The sequence below is a fragment of the Musca domestica genome, unplaced genomic scaffold, assembly GCF_030504385.1.
Source record: "Musca domestica strain aabys unplaced genomic scaffold, Musca_domestica.polishedcontigs.V.1.1 14, whole genome shotgun sequence".
In the NCBI taxonomy this organism is placed as follows: domain Eukaryota; kingdom Metazoa; phylum Arthropoda; class Insecta; order Diptera; family Muscidae; genus Musca; species Musca domestica.
Window position 1 is genome coordinate 146,866 of NW_026712192.1, and position 22,829 is coordinate 169,694.

General features: G+C 34.1%; 1 protein-coding gene across 12 annotated transcripts in view; it reads right to left on the reverse strand.

Moving 5' to 3' along the window:
• LOC101901288 (uncharacterized protein DDB_G0283357) overlaps positions 1-22,829 on the reverse strand; it is a 162,249-nt gene that overhangs the window by 26,684 nt on the left and 112,736 nt on the right. For 2 of the 12 annotated variants that reach the window (XR_009341689.1, XM_059119052.1), the window contains exon 1: positions 20,182-22,074. The exons of 9 other annotated variants lie outside the window; for them this stretch is intronic. Coding sequence is in view for 2 of the 3 variants with exons in the window: in XM_059119052.1 (XP_058975035.1) it covers positions 20,182-21,811 (1,630 nt within the window). In the remaining variant the exon portion in view is untranslated. Of the gene's footprint in view, positions 1-20,181; positions 22,075-22,829 lie in introns of those variants that run through there. One more of the 12 variants, XM_059119054.1, reaches the window with a different exon arrangement.

Here is a 22,829-nt window from a genome sequence, read left to right on the forward strand (position 1 = left end):
CATAAAACTCATAAAATGCGAAATAAGTATCCGATTCTCTTCAAATTTCACACATTCTAATATTGCTATCAATACAAGACCTGGTGTGAAGATGGAATGTATCGACCCACTCCTTCTGGTACCTCCCCCACAAAGGGGTCAAAATTTGGAATAAATAAAATGCTTACAAAATGCGAAATGAGCATCCAATTAATTTCAAATTCGGCACATAACAATAATTCTACTAACACAAGATCTTGTGTGAAGATGGAATATATCGGTCCACACCTTCTGCTACCTTCCCCACAAAGAGGTCAAACATTTGAATAATTATAACTCCCATAAAAGGCGAAATATACATCCGATTCTCTTCAAATTTCACACATCTAAATATTATTATTAACACAAGATCTGGTGTGAAGATGATAGATATCGGCTCACTCCTTCTGGTACCTCCCCCCCAAAGGGGTCAAAATTTTGAATAATTATAACGCTTATAAAATGTGAAGTATGAGTCCAATTGTCTTCAAATTTGGCACATCTTAATATTTCTAACAACACAAGATCTGGTGTGAAGATGGAATATATCGGACCACTCCTTCTGGTACCTCCCCCACAAAGGGTTCAACATTTTGAATAACCAAAATGCTCATAAAATCGAAATAAGCATTCGATTCTCTTCAAATTTCACACGTCTCAATTTTTTTACTAACACAAAAATCTGGTGTGTAGATGTGATGTAACGGCCTGCACCTGCAGGTACCTCCCCAAAAAAATTAAAAATTTCATTAAAAAATTTTACCATTTTTTTAGAAACCAAAAACGAATTATCCGACGGGAAAACTAAAATTTTTTCTATTTATTTTTTTCGAGTACACTTTTCAATCCTTTGCCTTTCCTAACAAAATTTCCTCACAGGCTGGCAAGATTTTCATTATTTCTCAATAGAATATTCGCCTTATCATTTCAACATGGTATATGCATTTCTTTGTTGTTGTAATTATATGACTGTCATACATGTTGCGGTTGTTGTTGTTGTACTCGGGGGCATATTGCATAAGTTAAATTAATTGATTTCATGGCTGGTTGGCTACACGTTCGGTTTCACTTACTGTGAATTAAAAATCAATTATCGTCTACATCTACACTGTGCGACAAAATTCAATATTTTTCCAATAATTACTGAGAATCTGCTGGATGAGATTATGAAATTAGAGCTAACAAAGAAGACACGTGTATCTGGTCAAATTAGTTGTGTAATATTTTGATCGAACATTTTAAACCTCAAGAGAGTCGTTAAAGAAATCATCTTCGTCCTGTTTTGAAAATATGGTTAAAAGTCATTTTTAACTCCTTTATAGGTCCTAAGAGACATCAAAAGTCTAAATCTTACCTAAATGCAAGAAATTCTTTACAGAAACTATTTAAAACCGTACTTTATAAGAGTTTGGAGTAAACATGGCCAAAAACGTTAAAAAATAAGTGAAACCCCGATTTATCCTTACATTGGGGCTATACCAAAAAAAAGGACTTAAAATGCATATTTTCAACTTTCTTTACCAATGGTTCTGCATGTAAGAGAAATTTCAAAGCTCTATCCTAAATTTTTCAAAACATAACTCAAACTATTTCCTATTGTCCCTTTGTAAGCAGCCAAAACAAAATAAAGACTTTATCCACATTTGGCCTGGGGACTCGGATCTTCTTTTGTGGTTTTGATATACAAAGGAATTATATCCGATCAACTTAGAATTTTCAACAGTCCAGACAGGCTACAGTGAAATTTATAGAAAATTTGAAACAAATGAATTTTTTTCTTTTTAAACAATGTATTTTTATGGATAAAAAATGGATAATATTTTTTCATGTTAAATATGGAATATACAAATTATTTTTGTTCGGAAACTCACAATGAAATTTGATGTAGAATAACTCTTCCTTTGATACTTGTCTCAAAAAATGAAGTGTAAAGGCAGATTTTGACTCGGATTGAATATTCTTGAACCGGATTCTTTTTTTGGATCAAAAAATCTTTTGACACTTTATGTCGATATCCCCAAAAATCTGAGAAGCCTTTTTTATAGAAACATATGAGGTCACATTTCCCGATGGAAAAAATCCTCTGATTTCTCTGGACAAATTTTTCTATGTCAAGAAATTTCCCAGATTTTTGAGGAGACTTTTTTCTATAGAAAAAAAATTTAGAGATCTGAGAAGCCTTTTTTATAGAAAAAAAATCATAGCTTTTTTTTTTTAGAAAAACAATTTTTTTTTTAGAAAAACAATTTTTTTTTTTTTAGAAAAAAAAATTGTCCCAAAAAATTAAGTTTAAAGGCAGATTTTGACTCGGATTGATTGATTGACTGGATTCTTTTTTTTATCAAAAAAATCCTTTGATATTTTATTTCAATATCTCCAGAAATCTGAGGAGACTTTTTTATAGAAACATATGCGGTCTCTGATTTCTCTGGACAAATTTTTGTATGTCAAGAAATTTCCCAGATTTTTGGGGAGATTTTTTTCTATAGAAAAAAATTAGCTATCTAATGGAACTATTTTTAGAAAAAAAAAAAAAAACATTTTCACACCTTTTCAATAGAAAAGACTCCCTCAGATATCGGAGCAGTCTTTTTCTGTAACGAAAAAAAATCCATAGATCTCTGAAGAAACTTTCTCGGTATGCTAAGGGGTCTTTTTTGTGGAAATATAGACCTCAGTGAGTGAGAAAAAAATTCTAAAAAAAACAAGTAAAAAGCCGTAAGTTCGGCCGGGTCGAACTCTGAATACCCTCCACCATTTGCAACGAATTTGACACTTTTCAAAAAAAAAAAAATATATATTAAAATTATTAAAATACCGAAAATCGGGAGGTACCTTTATATGTAAGCTATACGAAGACGTGGTCCTGCACAGACAGTTTTCGGTCACAGGCTGTAGTATTCATTAGGAACTTCAAATACCAAATTTGAAACATTTCCGGTGTATAATGTCGCTGAAATCATCAAAATACCGAATATCGGGAGGTGCCGTTATATGAGGGCTATACGAAGACGTGATCCTGCACAGACAATTTTCTGTCACAGGCTGTAGTATCCATTACGAATTCGAAATAACAAATTTGAAACAATTCCGGAGAATAATGTAGCTAAAATCAACAAAGTACCAAATATCGAGAGGTATCGTTATATGGGGGCTATTCGAAGACGTATACCTGCACAGACAATTTTCCGTCTTAGATGGTCCTGCACAGACAATTTTCTGCCTCAGGCTGTAGTATCCATTACGAACTTCAAATGCCACGTTTGAAACATTTTCGGTGAATAATGTCGCTAAAATCATCAATGTACCGAATATCGGGAGGTACCGTTATATGGGAGCTATACGAAGACGTGGACCTGCACAGACAATTTTCCGTCATAGGCTCTAATATCCATTGCGAACTTTAAATAACAAATTTGAAACAATTCCGGAGAATAATGTAGTTAAACTCATCAAAATACCGAATATAGGGAGGTACCGTTAAAGGGGGGGCTATACGAAGACGTGGACCAGCACAGACGATTTTCTGTCTTAGGCTGTAGTATCCATTACGAACTTTAAATAACAAATTTGAAACAATTCCGATAAGTAATGTCGCTAAAATCATCAAAACACCGAATATCGGAAGGTACTATTATATGGGGGCTATACCAAAACGTGGACCTACATGGCCCATTTTCGATACCAAAAGTCCTGCAGTCATAATATAGATTCGAGTGAAATTTGATCAACCTTTTTTATTTCGTTCGGAAGCTAGAGTTATTTCCACAGACGGATAGACAATCGGACGGGTGGTTATATCGACATAGAATTTTATGCTGTTCAAGAATACAGTAGAACTCCAATTATCCGAATTAATGGGGACCGAGACCCATTCGGATTATCAAGTATTCGGATAATCGGATTTTTTTTTTTTAAAAATGGCATTGGAGGGAATAAAAGAAAAATTAAAAGAAAGCGTCCTCGAGCAAGGTCAATAGCACACTGGCTAATCAAAACAAACAATGACAGGTCCGCCGTGACTGCAATGCGCCGGAACTTGTCTTAACTTGCCGTTGTGCCTACACTGACTTCCCCCCGCGAAGTCAAGTCTTGACGCGCAAACACTTGCTTCGCGGGGGGAAGAATAATGGCGCACTTAGACTTTTTTGGACAATTTTTTGTGATTCGGATAATCAGTCGGAGTTGCTTTGTGGGTGGGGTCTAAAATGTATATTTCGAGGTGTTACAAACGAAATGACAAACTTAACATACCCTCCATACTATGGTGGAGGGTATAAAAAACGTTTACAACAATACCTTTATGCAATCACAGGTTAGTAACAGTGAGAGATTACAACATCATCAGACGTAATGCCCCCGGTTTTATAATCGAAAAAATAGACTATTGATTAAATACTATTTATTACACATTGATTAGCTATTGCGGCCATAATTTTTCTTGGCTTTCTAAATATAATCGATAACAATAATGGCAACAACAAAAAACGGCAATTAATTGCCCCGGTCATTAACCTTCGTAATAGATATTTTGTAACGTATAATAAATGAGTTATGAAGATGGCGATTGAAATAAATCATACGCCGCAGAGGACATTTATATAATTAATGTTACTCATACGACCCTGGGGACTCAAAAAATAAATAAATAAAATTTCTTAAATAATTGAAATAAAATGGGAATCATTTTTCCTTTAAAACAACAAGAAATGAAAATTATTTGAAAATTAACAATTTCTCTTTTACTCTCCTCTCACTCTCTCAATTTTCTGAAATGAAATTAAATTAAATGGAAATTATTTATAAATCTATCCTTTCTCTTTTACTCTTCTCTCACTCTCTCTATACTCTTTCATATGAGAAAAACACGTGAATTTCCCTTACACCAAGTTGTAGCGGTGCCGGCTTAGCTAATGGAGAAATCTTTGACTACAACAACCATTTTGCTAAAAACCAGCAACAACACATCCGTTTCAAACATGTGTCCATTATGCATTCAATTCAGTTCCAATTCATAAATCCTCAGCTAGAGGTTACTCTACTAAAAAAAAACACACACAATATTGTATAATTTCAAGAATTTTTCTGCTGCCGTTGTTGTTGTTGTTATTGTGATTTTTTGAAAATCATTTATTCTTTTGTATGCAAAACTATTCGTCAAAGATTGAAATTCACTTTTTTACTGTTTTACATGGAATCCATAAAAAATGGGTTAAATAAATATGAAGGAAATATTGTTTTTCGAAATGACGCCAGCCAACGAGTGGAGGATTGAAAAAAACGTGAGCTAAGTTGGCAAATCACATGGCCGAATGATGGGGGTGGAGAGGTAGAGTTGCAAATGACAATATCTTAAAAATAGAGGGTAATATTTTTCAAATCGATAGGAAAAAGTTTCCTCAGGAGCCTGAGAATTTTTTTTATAATTATTCAGAATTTGTATCCCCTTTGTGGGGAAGGTAGTAGAAGGAATTGGCGGATATATTCAACCTTTACCACAGATCTTGTTTAAGTACAAATATTGTGAAGTTTGAAAAGAATCGGATGCTTATTTTGCATTTTACGAACATTTTGGTTATTCCAAATTTAGAACACTTTGTGGGGGAGGTATCAGAAGGAGTGGACCGATATATCCCATCTTCACAGCAGATCTTGTTTTAGTAGAAATATTGAAATGTGTGCAATTTGAGCAGAATCGGATGTTTATTTTACATTTTATGAGAGTTATATTTATTCAAAATTTTGACCCTTTTGTGGGGGAGGTACCAGAAGGTGTGGTCCGATATGTTCCAACTTCACACCATGTCTTGTGTTAATAGAAATATTAGGATGTGCCGAATTTGAAAGTAAACGGATGCTTATTTTACATTTTATGAGAGTTATAATTATTCAAAATGTGGGACCCTTTGTGGGGGAGGTACCAGAAGGAGTGGACCGATATATCCCATCTTTACAGCAGATCTTGTTTTAGTAAAGATATTGAAATGTGTGCAATTTGAGCAGAATCGGATGCTTATTTTACATTTTATGAGAGTTATATTTATTCAAAATTTTGACCCCTTTGTGGGGGAGGTACCAGAAGGAGTGGTCCGATATATTCCAACTTCACACCATGTCTTGTGTTAATAGAAATATTAGGATGTGCCGAATTTGAAAGTAAACGGATGCTTATTTTACATTTTATGAGAGTTATAATTATTCAAAATGTGGGACCCTTTGTGGGGGAGGTATCAGAAGGAGTGGACCGATATATCCCATCTTTACAGCAGATCTTGTTTTAGTACAAATATTGTAATATGCCGAATTTTAAAGTGATCTTATGCTCACTTCGTATTTTTTGAGTTTTGGTTATTCAAAATGTGGGTCCCTTTGTGGGGGAGGTACCAGAAGGAGTGGACCGATGTAGGTCATCTTCACAGCATGTCTTGTGTTAATAGAAATACTGAGATATGCCGAATTTGAAAGTAAACGGATGCTTATTTTACATTTTATGAGAGTTATAATTATTCAAATTTTTGACCCCATTCGTGTGGGAGGTACCAGAAGGAGTGGTCCGATATATTCCAACTTCACACCATGTCTTGTGTTAATAGAAATATTGGGATGTGCCGAATTTGAATGCAAACGGATGCTTATTTTACATTTTATGAGAGTTATAATTGTTCAAAATTTAGACCCCTTTGTGGGGGAGGTACCAGAAGGAGTGGTCCCATATATTCCAACTTCACACTATGTCTTGTGTTAATAGAAATATTGGGATGTGCCGAATTTGAGAGTAAACAGATGCTTATTTTACATTTTATGAGAGTTATAATTATTCAAAATGTGGGACCCTTTGTGGGGGAGGTACCAGAAGGAGTGGACCGATATATTTAGTCTTCACACCAGATCTTGTGTTAGTAAAAGTATTGAGATGTGTAAATTTTGAAGCGATTCGGAAGCTTTTTTCGCAATGTTGACGCCTTTGTGGGGGAGGTACCACAAGGAGTGGACCGATATATTCCAATATATTCCAGCAGATCTTGTGTTGTTAGAAATTTTGAGATGTGCCAAATATGAAGACAATTTGACTCTTTTTTACATTTTATAATAGTTATAATTGTTCAAAAATGTTAACCCCTTGTGGGGGAGGTACTAGATTAGGTGGGCCAATATTGCCCATTTTCCCCCGGACCTAGCGCTGGTAATAAAATTTCGATTTGCAAAATTAACACAAAAATAGAGATCCTCTCTTGTTCAATGAGATAAATTATATTCTATGAAAATGTTGGCCTTTTGTGAGGGAGGTACCAGCAGGAGTGTTTCAGACAGATAAACGGGATGACACCGATAGTTTCAAATGTCTTGGAACGGATTTGGTCCAAAGAGACCTAGGGTCTAAAACCATTGTTTCGATTAAGCACATTTTGACCGTAACAAAGGACATATACCCTCTGTAGCCATATGGCCGAGGTCTAAAAAATTCCCACAGGCCACTGAGGACAGGTTCTTCTGTACAGAAAAAAAATCTCCAGACGACTGAAGATAAATTTGTCAGAACTCTGAAGAAATTTATTTTTATAGAAAAAATATCAAGTCTCTTAGAAGACAGAAGATAAGTCACGTTTTGACTGTAACAAAGGACATATACCCTCTGTAGCCATATAGCTGGGGGCATAACAATTCCCACAGGCCACTGAGGACAGGTTCTTCTATACAGAAAAAAATCTCCAGACGACTGAAGAAATATTTTTCAGAACTCTGAAAAAATTTATTTTTAAAGAAAAAATTTCTCAAGTCTCTTAGAAGACAGAAGTTAAGTCACTTTTTGACCTTAACAAAGGACATATACCCCCTGTAGCCATATGGCTGGGGGCTTAAAAGTTCCCACAGGTCTCTGAGGACATTTTCTTCTTTAGAGAAAAAATCTTCAGACCACTGAAGATTTTTCAGAACTTTGAAGAAATTTATTTTTATAGAAAAAATTCTCTGAGTCCCTGAGGAGAATATTTTTCACATCCTGTTTTGTAGAGAACAAATTTAAATAATTTTAATTTAAAATATAAATTATAAAGGATGCAATCCGTACACCTTGGCTTGCTCTCACTTATTCTTCCAAAACATGTGCGGGCTTAATGTGATGGCGCCTATTAGCAGGCAGGCAAATCGATGGAGTAATAAAAAAAACAATTGTTCGGCTTGAAACGTGTTTGCCATAAAAATCAAATCTTGTTGTGGGTTTTTTTTTAATTTGATTGCGCGAATAAAATTTATAAAAAAAACAAAGCAATAACAACAAACAAAGAAGAGTAAAAAAAAACGACAACAAACCAACAAAAAAATTGCATGGCTGATAATCTTTTAAATTGGTCATAAATGTGCGCCATATGCACATGGTTGAGAGGTGTGCATGGATGGATGGCTGGATAAGGCAGGCTTGGAGAAAATCCGAAATGCACAAAAGTGAATTATTACATGACGATGAACAAAAAAAAACAAGTTTGAATGCAAAACACGTGTCCCCAAGAAAGACAGAGAGATTGAGAGAGGGGGAGAGGAAGAGAGAGAAATATAATTATTTACGTATGCACGTTACCCATCAACAGACCAACCAACCAACTACAACTTGTTCTAACCACCTTCTTCCCTCTCTCTCTCTCTCCTCCACCACCACAATCCCTTAAACCTTTGTGGAGAATAGATAAAAATTAAAATATTTATAAAATCTAAATGACTTGCTGGCAGCTATTTTTAATTTGAAATAGTTTAATTTAACAAAAAAAAAAACAAAAATTAAATGCCAGTGTCGTTATGGGTAATTTTCCATATGAGACACCTTTTGTAAAAAAATCTACTGCAGTGTAATATTAATTGCTGTTTTATTGAGTCGGTGAACAATCTAGAGAATTGTGTAATTTAGAGATTGTAAGCTAGATGTAATTTGTAACACCAACATCAGAGGAGACTGTATTTCGCTGATGGCTTTGTTCGGTTTTTAGTCAGAAAACAGGGTAGCTATGAATATAAAATAGTTCATTTGATGGCTGATTGAAGAGGCGTATGAGTAATGTTAATTATAGGATGCATGTGTGGCGTATGTGTTATGTTGTTAATAATACGACCAAAAGTCCGCTACTCAAGCCAAAAGCCTAGCTTTTAAGGTTTGCTAATAATTATTTTGAACATCTATTAAAAAACCAATAATCGCAGATCATTCAGAAATAACATGTAAAATAGTATCAGTAGGTTTTGCCGGCAGATTTATACCCCCAGCCTTGAGTTATGATTATTCAGACTATTGACCCTTTGTGGGGAAGATTCCGAATTCAATTCGTATCTGCATTTTTTCATCCAATTTTATGCGAATTCGATAAATTGTATATTCATATCAGATTCTGGTTAAGGGAAATATTGAAATTGTGACCTTTTGTGGGTGAGATGCCCTAAGGGGTTGGCAGATACATATTATCTTTACAACAGGTCTTGTGTTAGCAAAATTATTTGGATTTGTTAAATTTGAAGAGAGTTGAATGCTTATTTCGCTTTATTTGAGCGTTCTGTTTTTCAAAATCTTGAACCGTAGGCACCAGAAGAAATTGTCCGATCTCTACCATCTTTTTAACAGATCTTATGTTGATAAAAATATTGGCATTTACCAAATCTGAATGAAATCGGATGTTAATTTCGCGTTTTATGAGCTTCATGGATATTCAACATTTCGACATTTTGTTGGGGAGGTACCAGAAGGGTTTGGCAGTTATTTTCCATATTAACAGCAGATCTTGAGTTTATGAAAATATTGTGATGGGTGTAATTTGAAGATAATCGGACCCTTACATCACATTTTATAAGAGCGATAATTATTCAAAATTTTGAACCTTTGTGGGGTAGGTACTTGATGGAGTGGCCCGATATTGTCCATTTTCACACCTGGCCTAGCACTGATGCAAATATTGAGATTTGCAAATTTGGAGCGAAATTGAATGATCCTTTCGTTTTTTATTCAGGAAAATATTTTTTTCGAAAATGTCGACCTTTGTGGGGGATGTACCAGAAGGAGTAGACCGATATTGCCCATCTCCGAACTCGATCTAAGTTTAATAATAATATTATGATGTACCAAGTTTCGATCCAATCGGATACTCCATTCGAGAGTTATCGTGCGCAGAAATGTTTCGAAAAGTAAAGAAGCGAATTGATCGAAACCCACATCGCAGTGACCGAAAAATGGCTCGTGAGCTAAACATATCTGAATATTTCATTCGGCAAATATTGAAAAATGAACTCGGGGAAAAGCCTCTGTGGCTTCCAAAAAGTTCAAGAACTTACGCCGCAAGAGAAAAAAATAGGCTCAAAAGAGCTAAAGAGCTTCAATTCGCTTGGCCGAAAGTGGTGAACTGCCGAATTTGGTTTTCTCCGATGGGAAAACATTCGTTGTCCTGGTCGCTCTCCGCCGTGGCATCAGAATAAATGCCGAATATTATCGCGAAAATATTCTGAAGGGTGTATTAAAGCCTTGGGGCACGCAAACATTTGGTCGCAGACTTTGGACATTTCAACAGGGCTCAGCACGCGCCACCCAAGAATGGTTACAAAATGAGGTTCCTCGCTTCATTTCCAGCGCACAATGGCCACCAACATCTCCGGATACCAATCCGTTGGACTATCCGTTGTGTCTGGAGTATTTTGGAAAGCAAGGTTGGCACTAAAAAATACCAAAGTATCGATTACCTCAAGCAAGCGCGTAGGCGGGAATAGGTCAAAATACCACAGAGCAACATTCGGACAGCGTGTGACGGCTTTATTGGCCGTTTAAAGACCATAATTCGTGCCAAATGTGATCAATTCGAACAAATCTAAACTTATTCTAAAACTTGGTGCTATTCCCGATAATTTTTGCTTTCATTCAATAAAATTTAAAAAAACAGAAAAATATAAAAATTATGGCGTTGGACTTTGTTGCAGATTTTTATCTCACCCTGTAAAGGAGGCAAGTTCCCCCTTTTTTAACACTTTCGAGAAATATTCAGATAAGAATTCTTTGGAATACGTCAATTTTAGGAATTTTAGGAAATTTGGCAATATTTTAGATTACAATACGAAGATTATTTCGATCAAAAATATTAACCTTCATGTGAGTCAAAAAAGGTTTTTTTTTGATCCTTTTTCGAAACTACAGTTAAAAACTCCCCTTAAATGGGATCATGACAAGTCCACTCTTTTGGAAGAGTTTTCGGATTAAGATTCCTTGGAATCCGTTCCCTTTTTGGTTTATAGTGTCTTCGACAATATCAGAGATAACAAAACGGGGAATAATATTTCTGTCAGAGATTTTAACCCTCTAGGTATTCAAAAGGTCTCCTTTTATGAAAATATGGTTAAAAACACCCCTTTTAAAGGGGGTCGTAGGGGGTCCAAAAATGCCACAAAATTATTTGTAATACAATTCTGCTAAAATTCCTAGAAGACTCCAAAAGTCTAAATCTTACGCAAACGTCAGGAATTCATAAATACTAAAAAGACATTTATGGGTTAAAGCCGTATTTTGTGTGAGTTTATGCAAAAAATCTCCAACAAAGCTGACTTATAGTAAAATTTGATGAAGAATATTTTGTGTCTCTGACGTCATCCTTCTAAAATGATGCTTCTTCAAACAAAATTCTCAAATGATTATAAAATTCTCTGTCCGTGTATAATGTAGTTAGTTCTGGCGTATGAGTACTGACCGTCATCATACGCTCCCATGGCTTTAGAGATGTTGTCACCTTTCTATGAAAGATTTTGGTAATTTTTTGAACCAAAAATAAATATGAATTTTCATTTAAGAAGAAAAAACTCATATCCACCCTAATATCCCCAATATTTAGCACGTTGCATGTTCCATTTGTTGCTGGTGTTAATTTACACACGTTGTAATTTATTTTGCAATCAAAAAAAATACTCTCCATGAGAGATATATAATTTTTCTAAAAATATAAAAAATTCAATTAATCCAATAATTGAATGAAACAAAAAATTTCACAAATTTAATTTGTTCAAAAAAAAAAAAAAAAAAAAAAAAATAAAGGAAAAAAACAAACGAACGAACAACGTCAAAAGTCAATTGCAAATTGATGTTGAGTTGATGATTGGCAGGCCTTCTCTCACCAGCAATTAAAATAAATAATAAAAAAAAAACAACAACGACGACGACAGCAACAACTAAATCTGATAATAAAACTAAATTATTGACTTTTCTCCTTTTGCATTCTCCGCGAGAAAAAAATATTGTTTTTTACTGTTGTTTTTGCACCCCCGTTTTTTTTTTTTGCTATATAGATAGCAAAGCAATATATCTATGATGCATATGCCAACGGAGGGAAAAACACACATCCACATATAACACGGATGGCACGTGTACAAACTGTTTGCATTACAAAAACACCAACACATGTTTGGCTAGAAAGTGAGAATCCATGGCCAATGGGCCAGTGGTAGTGACATTATTGATAATTTTTTTTTTGCAAATTTTGTTAATAAATTAATAATTATATTTTTGTTTATATTATTGTAGCTATAGTACATACATACAACAACAACAAATTCGAAAAAAAAAATCAACAAACAATTTATTTGGTCAACCTCAAAATACCGTAAGTTAATTCTATACTCTGCCTCTAGGTGAGATGATACAAGAGAGAGTGCATACTCACAATTCAATGTGAGTGAGCGTTAGTGTGTCTGTGTATATGGTGAGCCAGAGAAAGTGCAATCTCCTTTTCAGCTATGGGTGTGTTTTTGCATTGATGTGTGCCATAGAATTTTTGTATTGTTGCATAAACGTGTTGTAGTTGTTGTATTCCACTCTCTCCCTCTCTCTGTCATAATTACTCTTTGTTTGTTGGCTTTCTAGTGGGTATTATGTGTGCCATTTACATTGGCAAATTTTTTCTTGTGGCTGTTGTTGTTGTTATTGTCATCATTAGGAGAATGACATCAACTTTTGAGGGCACAAACCATTTGAATGCTAATAATACACTCAAATGCACGTGCACGCACACTCGACAAAAAATTGATATATGAATACATGCACATATATATGTAATCAAACTGTAGTTGGTGTTTAGTTTACTACAGTGGGTGATAAAAATGGGTATAATTGTAGAAAAAAACAGAAATTTATTTTTCAAAAAAAAAAAAAATAAATAAATAAATAAAAAAATAAATAAAATAAAAAAAATAAATAAATAAAATAAATAAAATAAATAAATAAAAAATATAAAAATAAATAAATAAAATATAAATATAAAAATAAGTGAATAAATAAAATTAAAAAATAAATAAATAAATATCAAAAAATGAAATAATTTAATAAAAATACAAAAAAAAAAAAATCAAAAGTATCAGTCGGTTTTGCCGACAGATGTATACCCTCAGCCATTGTGAGATTATTAATTAAAATATACTTGGACTTGCGTTATGATTATTCTAAATCTTGAACATTTATGGGAGTGGTTCGAAAGGAGGGGCCAATGTTGTCAATTGTGTATCTGACCAAACTTCGATATAAATTTATCAACGTGCCAGATCCCTACCCTTCATTTTATATGAAATGTGTAATGATTTGTAAAATGTCGAAATTTGCATGAGTTACCGGATATAGTGGACTGAAGCATTCCAATTTATTTATTACTAACAAAAATCTTGGGGCGTGAAAAATTTAAATTTTTGAGGGGGAGGTACCGTATGGAGTGGGCCGATAAATTCCATATTCCCATCAGATTTCTGGTTAAGAAAAACACTTTGATATACCAAGTTTGAAAAGCATCGGTGACTTGTTTCGCTAGTTATGAGGGAAATAAATATTGAAAATTGTGAATCTTTGAGGGAGAGGTGTTAGAAGGAGTGGACCGACATATCTTGTCAGCAGATCTTGTCAGATGGTTAACTTTTGGGATGTGTGAAATTAGAAGATAATCGGAAGCTTATTTTGCATTTTATAAGCGTTTTGGTTATTTAAAACTTTAACCCCTATGTGGTGGAGATAAAAATATTGAGATGTGTGAAATTTGAAGTAAATCGTATGCTTATTTCGCATTTTATGATAGGTATAATTATTCCAAACTTTAACCTCTCTGTGGGGAAGGTACCAGAAGGAGTCGGCCGAAATATTCTATCTTCACACCAGATCTTGTGTTTATAAAAATATTGAGATGTGTGAAATTTGAAGAGAGTCGGATGTTTATTTCGCCATTTATAAGAGTTAAAATTATTCCAAATTTTAATCTCTCTGTGGGAGAGGCACCGGAAAGGGTGGACCTACATATTCCATCTTTACGCCATATCTTGGGTTAATTAAAATATTGAGATGTGTGAAATTTTAAGAGAATCGGATACTAATTTCGCCTTTTATAAGAGTTATAATTATTCCAAATTTTGTCCTCTTTGTGGGAGAGGTACCGGAAGGGGTGGACCGACATATCTCATCTTTTAAACAGATATTGTGTTGGTGGAAATATTCGGATGTGTGAAGTTTAAAGAGAATCGGACGATTATTTCATGTTTTTATGAGCGTTTTCCTTATTCAAAATGTTTACCCCTTTGTGGGGGAGGTACCAGAAGCTGTGGGTTGATATATCCCATCTTCACACCAGATCTTGTGTTAATAATAATATTGGGATATGTGAAATTCGAAGAGAATTGGACGCTTGTTTAACGTTTTTATGAGCGTTTTTCTTGTTCAAAATGTTTACCCCTTTGTGGGGGAGGTACCAGAAGGAGTGGACCAATATATCCCATCTTTACACCTGGTCTAGTTTTAATAGAAATAATGTGATGTGTGCAATTTGAAGATAATCGGATGCAAATTTCACATTTTATGAGCGTTTTGGTTATTCAAAAATTTTACCCCTTTGTGGAGGAGGTACCGGAAGAAGAGGTCCCATATGTCCTATCTTTCCACCAGATATTGTATTAATAAAAATATTGGGATGTGTAATATTTGAAGTGAAACGGATGTTTATTTCGAATTTTATGAACGTTATATTCAAAAAATTTGATCGCTGTGGGGGATGAACCAAAAGAAGTAGGACATTTGAAGAGAAGCTCTTTCGACCACCATCGCACACAGTACGCCTCACCAACCCAAGAATGGCTACAAAATGAGGTTCCTCGCTTCATTTCCAGCGCACAATGGCCACCAAAAAATCTCCGGATACCAATCCGTTAGACTATTGTGTCTGGAGTATTTTGGAAAGCAAGGTTGGCACTAAAAAATACCAAAGTGTCGATTACCTCAAGCAAGCACTTCGCCGGGAATGGGCCAAATTGCCGCAGAGCAACATTCGGGCAGCGTGTGATGGTTTCATTGGCCGATTGAAGGCCATAATTCGTGCCAAAGGTGACCAATTCGAACAAATCTAAACTTATTCTAAAATTTGATGCTATTTCCGACATTTTTGCTTTCATTCTAAAAAAAAAAAAAAAATTAAAAATTATGGCGTTTGATTTTGTTGCAGTTTTTTTATCTCACCCTGTCTATACCAAACAATACAACACAATTTTGGTTTTTTTCTTATTTTTTCAAATTCCATGTCCTTTTCTTTTATGTTTTTTTTTTTTGCACCTCACTGTCTTCATTCAATCCCATCCATGTTTGCATGGCGTTAAGTGTTATACGGACTTTTACGGTAACTAAATAAATGCAAATTAAAAATGAAAAGCAAAATGAAAAGCAAATGAAAAAAAAAAAAAAAAAAAAACCAACAAACACAAAATTCAGCAACAACAACTACCACAAATGCAGTAGTCACTCACTGGGCACATTGTTGGCACAGTCAGTTAAAGAGGGTGTGGGGGCCAGAGTGGCAACCAAACACCGACACCGAACGACAACAACTACAAACATTCAACAAAATATTCTAATGAGCAACATGTGCGCTCTAATAGATGTCAATCATTCAAATTGATATTTGTTTGGATGAATAACAATACGAGCTGGCTGGCTGCCTGGCTGATTGGTTGGTTGGCTGACTGACTGAATGAATGACTGCCTCGTTGTCTGAATTGCTGCTCACCGTTTGTCTGACAAAAAAAATAATGAACCAATGTGAGCATGAGGTTAAGAAGAAAGTAAATGGTTGGCCAGGTCGGCCAGGAAAACGAAATAGATAAATACAAGCAAATACACAAACACATACATCCACACAGCTACATACATACATTTTGGTAATTACTGGGTAAATAGCTTGATATTATTTTTTTTTCTACGATATGTCCTACTGTCAGTCAAGTGGTGTTGGAATCAGTCAGCCCGGCTGGCAGACAATGGTGTCTGTCTGCCTATATCTCTCTGTGTGTGTGCATGTGTTTGTGTGTGCCTGCACACGAGGAATATGTTTCACACCTTGTTTTGTTTTTAATTGCAAAAAACAAAAAAAAAAAACAGAGAAGAATAACGAATGTCACGACAAGTTTCATTTCATTTGCTAGGGATGGCCGGCCAAGCAGACGTTCAGGGTAAGAGAAATGAGAGAGGGAGGGAGAGAGAAGAATAGCTGATTTTTTTCTATATAAATTAAATTTAAAAGAAATGTAATTAAATACAAATTAAATAACCAATATTGGCAACGAAAAATTGAATTGAAAACATCCCAACAACAACAACAATGTATTGAGGAGGGATTTTCAAATGGCGCCATTGGATGGTTTTTTATTATTTTTTTTTTTGCGAAAAAGGTTTGCTAATTAAAAATAAATTTTAAAGGGAAGCAACAACAGGGTGAAGGCCCTTAATGGGCACGTATGAGTCTTGTCAGTAATCATACGCCCAGAAAAAAATAATAGCTAATTGGAAATATCTCTGAGGGCCTTTGAAAAAATGTTGTTAATGAATTTTTAAAGAGAAAAAAGAAATAGTAAAGTTCGTTATTTGGTCCGTATGAGTACCGACAATAATCATACGCCCAAAAAAAATACATAAAAAGCAATGACACATCTCTGTTGGTAATTGCAAAAAAAAATCTAAAAAAAAAAAAAATTAATGTAAATTTAGAGTCCATGAAAATTATTTTTAAGTAAATCAGATTTGTCAGTTTTTTGTTTCAAGAAAATTAAATAAAATGCCAATTATTGCCCTTCTGGTCTATGAACAAAATGGTTTTCAAATCTTTTTTCTTCCGAAAAATCGACTCCAAGGAGGTTTTTGAATTAAAAATTAAAAAAGGGTAATTTTCGGGTAAGTATGATCCATTGAAAATATTTTTAAAATATTCAGGGCTGTTGAAGTAGTTGGTTATTAAAAAACCTTAAAAATTCCATTTACTGCTATTTTTGTCTATGGAATTCAACATTTGATTTTTTTTTCTTAAAAAAAAAAAAAACAACGAATTTTTAAGGCTAACTTTGAAATAAATTTTATAGGGAAGCAGCAAAAGGGTAAGGAATGTCGTGTCTTGGTACGTATGAGTACTGACAATAATCATACGCCTAGAATACATGACGAGTAATGGGCTAATGTCTTTAATGACCCTTGAAGATATGATGGTTCTTTGGTACCTATGAGTATTGACAATAATCATACGCCTCAAGTTGTAACACAATATCTCTGTTGGGCACTTGGAAAAAAGTTATAAAAAAAGTTGGTGGTCCATTGGTGAAAATATTTTAAAAATAATCAGTAGTTGGTTAAAAAAAACCTTTAAAAATGTCAATTTACATTTTTTTTTATGGAACTTGACATTAATATTGGCCTTTGTTTTTTCCTAAAAACTAACGGATTTTTTATCAGACCCCTTTGAAAGGTTTTATCTATTTTTTTGTGTGGAAAAGGTTTACCAACTTAAAAATACATTTTAAAGGGAAGCAGAAAAAGGTAGAATCTCGTTCCTGGGATCGAATAAGTGTTGACAATAATCATACGCCTAGAATACATGTCATGGGGATTGGGCAAATAACCCTTTTGGCTCTTAGGAAAATATTCTTAAAAATGTCACTGATGTTAATCTTTACTGAAATTGTAAGATTGTTCAAAATTTATTTTCAAAAAAATTTCGTTAGTACCCCCTGTTGGTCAACCATTATTAGAGGTTTTTATTTTATTTGTTTATTTATTTATTTTATTTTTATTTATTTATTTATTTTTTTTTTTTTGTAAAAATGTGGATTTTAGCGATTCTTTATTCTAAAAACTCATTAAAAAGTAATATTTTTATTAAATAAATTTAAAGAGAGAAGGCCAATCTGGAATACGTATGAGTATTGCCAACAATCACACGCCTAGAACAATATACATAGCACAGTTCGTAAAAACTAAAAAAAAAATTAGTACCTCACAAAGGGTGACAATTTTCAAAAATAATAACTCTTGTAAAATGTGAAATCTGATTTTCTTCAAAGTTCTTATATCTCAATATTTCCACCAATACAAGATCTGTTATAAATGTGGAATATATCGGACCACTCCTTCTAGTACCTTCCCCACAAAGGGTTAAAATCTTGAATATTTATATCTCCTATAAAATACCAAAGAAGCATCCGATTTTCTTCAAGTTTCACACTTCCCATTATTTTTATTAAATCTGGTGTCAAATGAGATTATATCGGTCTACCTCTTCTGGTACCACCCTCACAAAAAGTTTTGAAATTTTGAATAGCAAAAACGATCATAAAAACCATCCGATTCCATTCAAACTCTGGACATTTCAATATTTGCATCAGCACAAGATCTATTATAAAAATCGGGCCATCCCTTCTGGTACCTCCCCCACAAAGGAGTCAAGATTTTGAAAAACAAAAATGCTCAAACAAAACGAAATAAGCATTCAACTCTCTTCAAATCTAATAGATCAAAACATTATTACTGACACAAGAAATGGTGTGAAGATCGTACCGACTCTTCCCCACAAAGGGTCACAATTTCCAATACTTCCAATCTCTCATAACTTGCGAAACAAGTCCGCGATGTAAATAAACAAACATTGGTTGAGACTGATACTTTCTAAATTGTTTTCACTACAGTTTGAAATTTAATTTCAAATTATAAATATCTTCAAAATAATAATGAAGTAGACTGGCGTATGATTAATGTGATCCATATGTTATCTTCTTAAAAGTATTCATACGCCCGGTTGACCTGAGACTACAATATTTAAATATTCTCCAAAAGATCAAATGAAAGTTATTTGAGATAATTTTTTCGCCTATGAAGTGGAAAAACTCATCGATTGTTCTTTATTTGTCCTTTGAAAAATTTGATGGGCCTTGAAAGAATGTCTTAGAGAAATATTCCGTAAAAATTCTCAATTATCCTTAAAAAAAATTACCCTCACAAAATACAGGATTATCTAAAAAAATCCTACATATTAAAAAAAAATCAATTGGGCGCCACCCAGTTAAGCATACGTCAAGTAAAAAGTAAACAATTGGAAATAATAGTTTCAAGACAATTTTCTGATTAGCAGTGAGAGTAAAAGTGAAAGAGAGAGAGAGAGAGAAATAATTGCGCCAATAGGGTGGCGTATGGTTAATGTGGCATATGAATCACCTTATTAAAAAATAATAGTGGCTAGAGACTTCAATATAACCAATTCTCCTATATAAGCTATAAAATTAGACCCCTTTCGAGATTATTTTTTTCTGCAAAGCAATGAGTGTCTTTTCAAAAATATTTAAAAAAAATAATGAACCTTGAAAAGAAATCTTAGAAAATAGTGTCTTCCAAAAACAAATTAAAGACCTTTAAAATCATAAATTTCTGCCCAGAGGTGCATCGGTTAAAAAAGTACTGAGAGAGAGCGAGGAGAGAGCTTTTTTCATAGAAGTATTTGTGAAATAGGCTGACGTATGGTTAATGTGAACCATACGCCACCCTTACTGAAACTACTCATACGCCGCTGTGGCCAGATAATTCAATGTCAAATTCTCGCCCTAAGAGAAAGCCTCACATATAAGACCTATTTTTATGAAGAGACAAGAGGCCGGCTTAATTATGTTCTCTTAATTTTGTTATTCTCTGATAACATTATTTGTAAATTGTCCTGATTGTGAGTGTGAATAGAATTAGTCTCAGTGAAGGCACGAGTGTCTACTCTTTCCTGGCCCTGTTTTGAACGATATATTCCCATCCCAACCAATTCAATCTCCCATTATTTTCAATATATAATTTAAAATAAATACATATGTATATTGCGTATTGAAAGTAAATACCATTCAAATAATGACGTATCCATTTCTTTTTGGGTGGCGGCAATAAAGACCCCTCGCCCTCCACCTCCTCTTCATCAGCCTCCTGTTGATGGGTGCTCCGGCTGTCCAGCCGATGACTGTTGGTTTCCTGATTGCTAACGTCATTTGGCAGGTATGGAGGTCGGAGATTTTGAAGATGGTGGTGGTGGTGGTGGGGTTCGTGTTTCTGCTGCTGCTGCTGTTGATGATGAGTGCTTGTTTTAATCCGTTTGTATTGTTCCCGCTCGCGTTCCCTCTCCCTGGTGCGTTTGCGTAAAGCCCGTTGAAGATCACAGTTTGTTGAGGAGGAAGTGGTGGAGATGAAGTTTGAAGAATCATGTAATTCTGCTGCTCGAAATAAATTGGAAACTCCTGGTTGAGAGGTTTTTATTGCCGTCTTAACCGGCAACGAGGGAAACGCAGATGATCTTGGCGGCAATGACTTGGTTGTATAATTCTGAACTTCATCATCATCATCTTCATCATCATCGGCAATGGCATTGCCATTATTTCGATATGACTCGCCTGGTTTTTTTGAGGTAGTTAATTTTATTGCCGGGGAATTTGTGTTTAATGTCTTCAGGTGGTGATGGAGCTGGTGATGGTTCTGGTTCTGGTGTTGGCGATGATGTTCCAGTTGAAAATAAGCATGATGTGGCGAAGGCGGCGGAAGTGTTGTTGGTGATGGCGGTGTTAAATTTAGAGGCAATGCCAACATGGCAGCCGCAGCTGCTGCTGCCGTCGCCGACGTCGTGCCTGGTATATGATTATATCTTTTACTTGTTGCCGCTGCTGCCACTGCGGCGGCGGCCGCCATAGTTGTGGTATTTATGGAATCCAGGGGTGGGGGTGGAGGAAATGCGCTGGCCGTTGGTGTCACTGTCACTCCTCCTGCCATATGGCTTAAATGTAAGGCATTTAAACGCAAAAATGTATCGGTTAAAATATCCAATGGCAACATATCCAAGGCGCCACCACCACCGCCACCAACCAATGGACCCGGGGTTGGGGTCACATGTTGTGGTTGCGTTGCTGATGTCATCAGCATATTTGTGGTTAGTCCTGCCGTCGATGGAGCCAGCAACAAGTGGCCATTGTTTGGTGTTGCTGTTGTGGCGACACTGGTGTCATTGGTGATCTCCTCCTCACATGCGACTAGCTGTGTAGCTGTTGCTGTTGTTGGTGGTGCAAAAGCTCTGCCAATGTTTGTTTGCTTGAGCACCTCTTCTCTCTCCACTCCCGTGTGAGGCCTTCGTGTTCTCATGTAGTGTTGTAAATGGGCCATAAAACTAAGAGGAGGCAAAGGATTTGGAAATAAATTGTTTGTGGTAACGGTGGTGGCTGCCGCAGCGGCGTTATAATACATAGCAGCGGCTGCTGCTACAGCCGCCTCAGCTGAATTTGTGACACCAAAACTTGCCGAGGACGCGGATAAATCATTCACTTGAAATTTGTTGAGAGGAATTTTCACTTCATGACTATCCACCGGGCCAATAGGTGGCGCTGTGATTAGAGGTGCGGCCAAAGGTGGAGTTGTTGCATATAATGCATTATTTGCCGGTGGAAGAGAACTTTTGTTGTTTATGGAAGGTAGAGATGAGGGTTGCCACATGTTTTGCAGTTATATTTTTTTTTAAAATTCAAGTGAAATATTTTCATATAAAACAATACGGTAACAATAAATGTTGATTTTTTTTTTAATTTTTTAGTTCAAGTGTTGTTGTTTTGACGACTAACCAGTTTTGTTGTTGTATTATATTTATTGCGGGCGACTTGGATTGGTGGGATTTATTTTAGTTTATAATATTCCACTTTGTTTTTTCAACATTTTGATTTTTTTATAATTTTAATCTGACTTTCCACATTCGGAAATAATTTAGATTTTTTTTAAAAAGTATTTTTTTTTTAAATTTGATTTAGATTTATTGGAACTATACTAGAAATAAAAAACGATAATATATTAACAATTTTTTTTTTTTTTTGAATTTTTAATATTTGTACGTTTTCATTATTTATTAAAATTTATTAGAACACAATTTTTATTGATTAATTTACTTTGTATTAGTTTTATAATATTATATTTATATCAATACGTTTTCATTATTTTTTAATATTTATTAGAACATAATTCTAAGCAATTAATTTTATTTCTTAATAAACCATTTTGAAAATGTTAATGTTTTTTTTTTTTTGCTTCTTTAAATATTTTTTGTCATTTATTTATTTTTTATTATTTTTTTATTATTTCTTTTGTTTATTTTTATTTTTCTTATTTTTATCGACTTTTTATTGATATTATACTTTTCTCAAATGGATTATTTTGAAAATTTTATTGTTTTTATTTTTGTTATTTATTTATTTTTATCATTTATTTTTTTACGTTTTCCATTTTTTATTTCTATTCATCTTTTTATTGATATAATAATTTTCTTCAATGGATTATTTTGAATATTTATTTTTGTCATTTATTTTTATTATTTTCTTATTTATTTTTTATTATATGCTATTATTTTTTTATTTACCTATTTATTGATATTTTAATATTCTTTAACGATTTTTTTTTATTATTTTTTTTTATTATATTTTTGTATATGTTTTTAATTTTTATTTATCTATCTATTGATATTGTA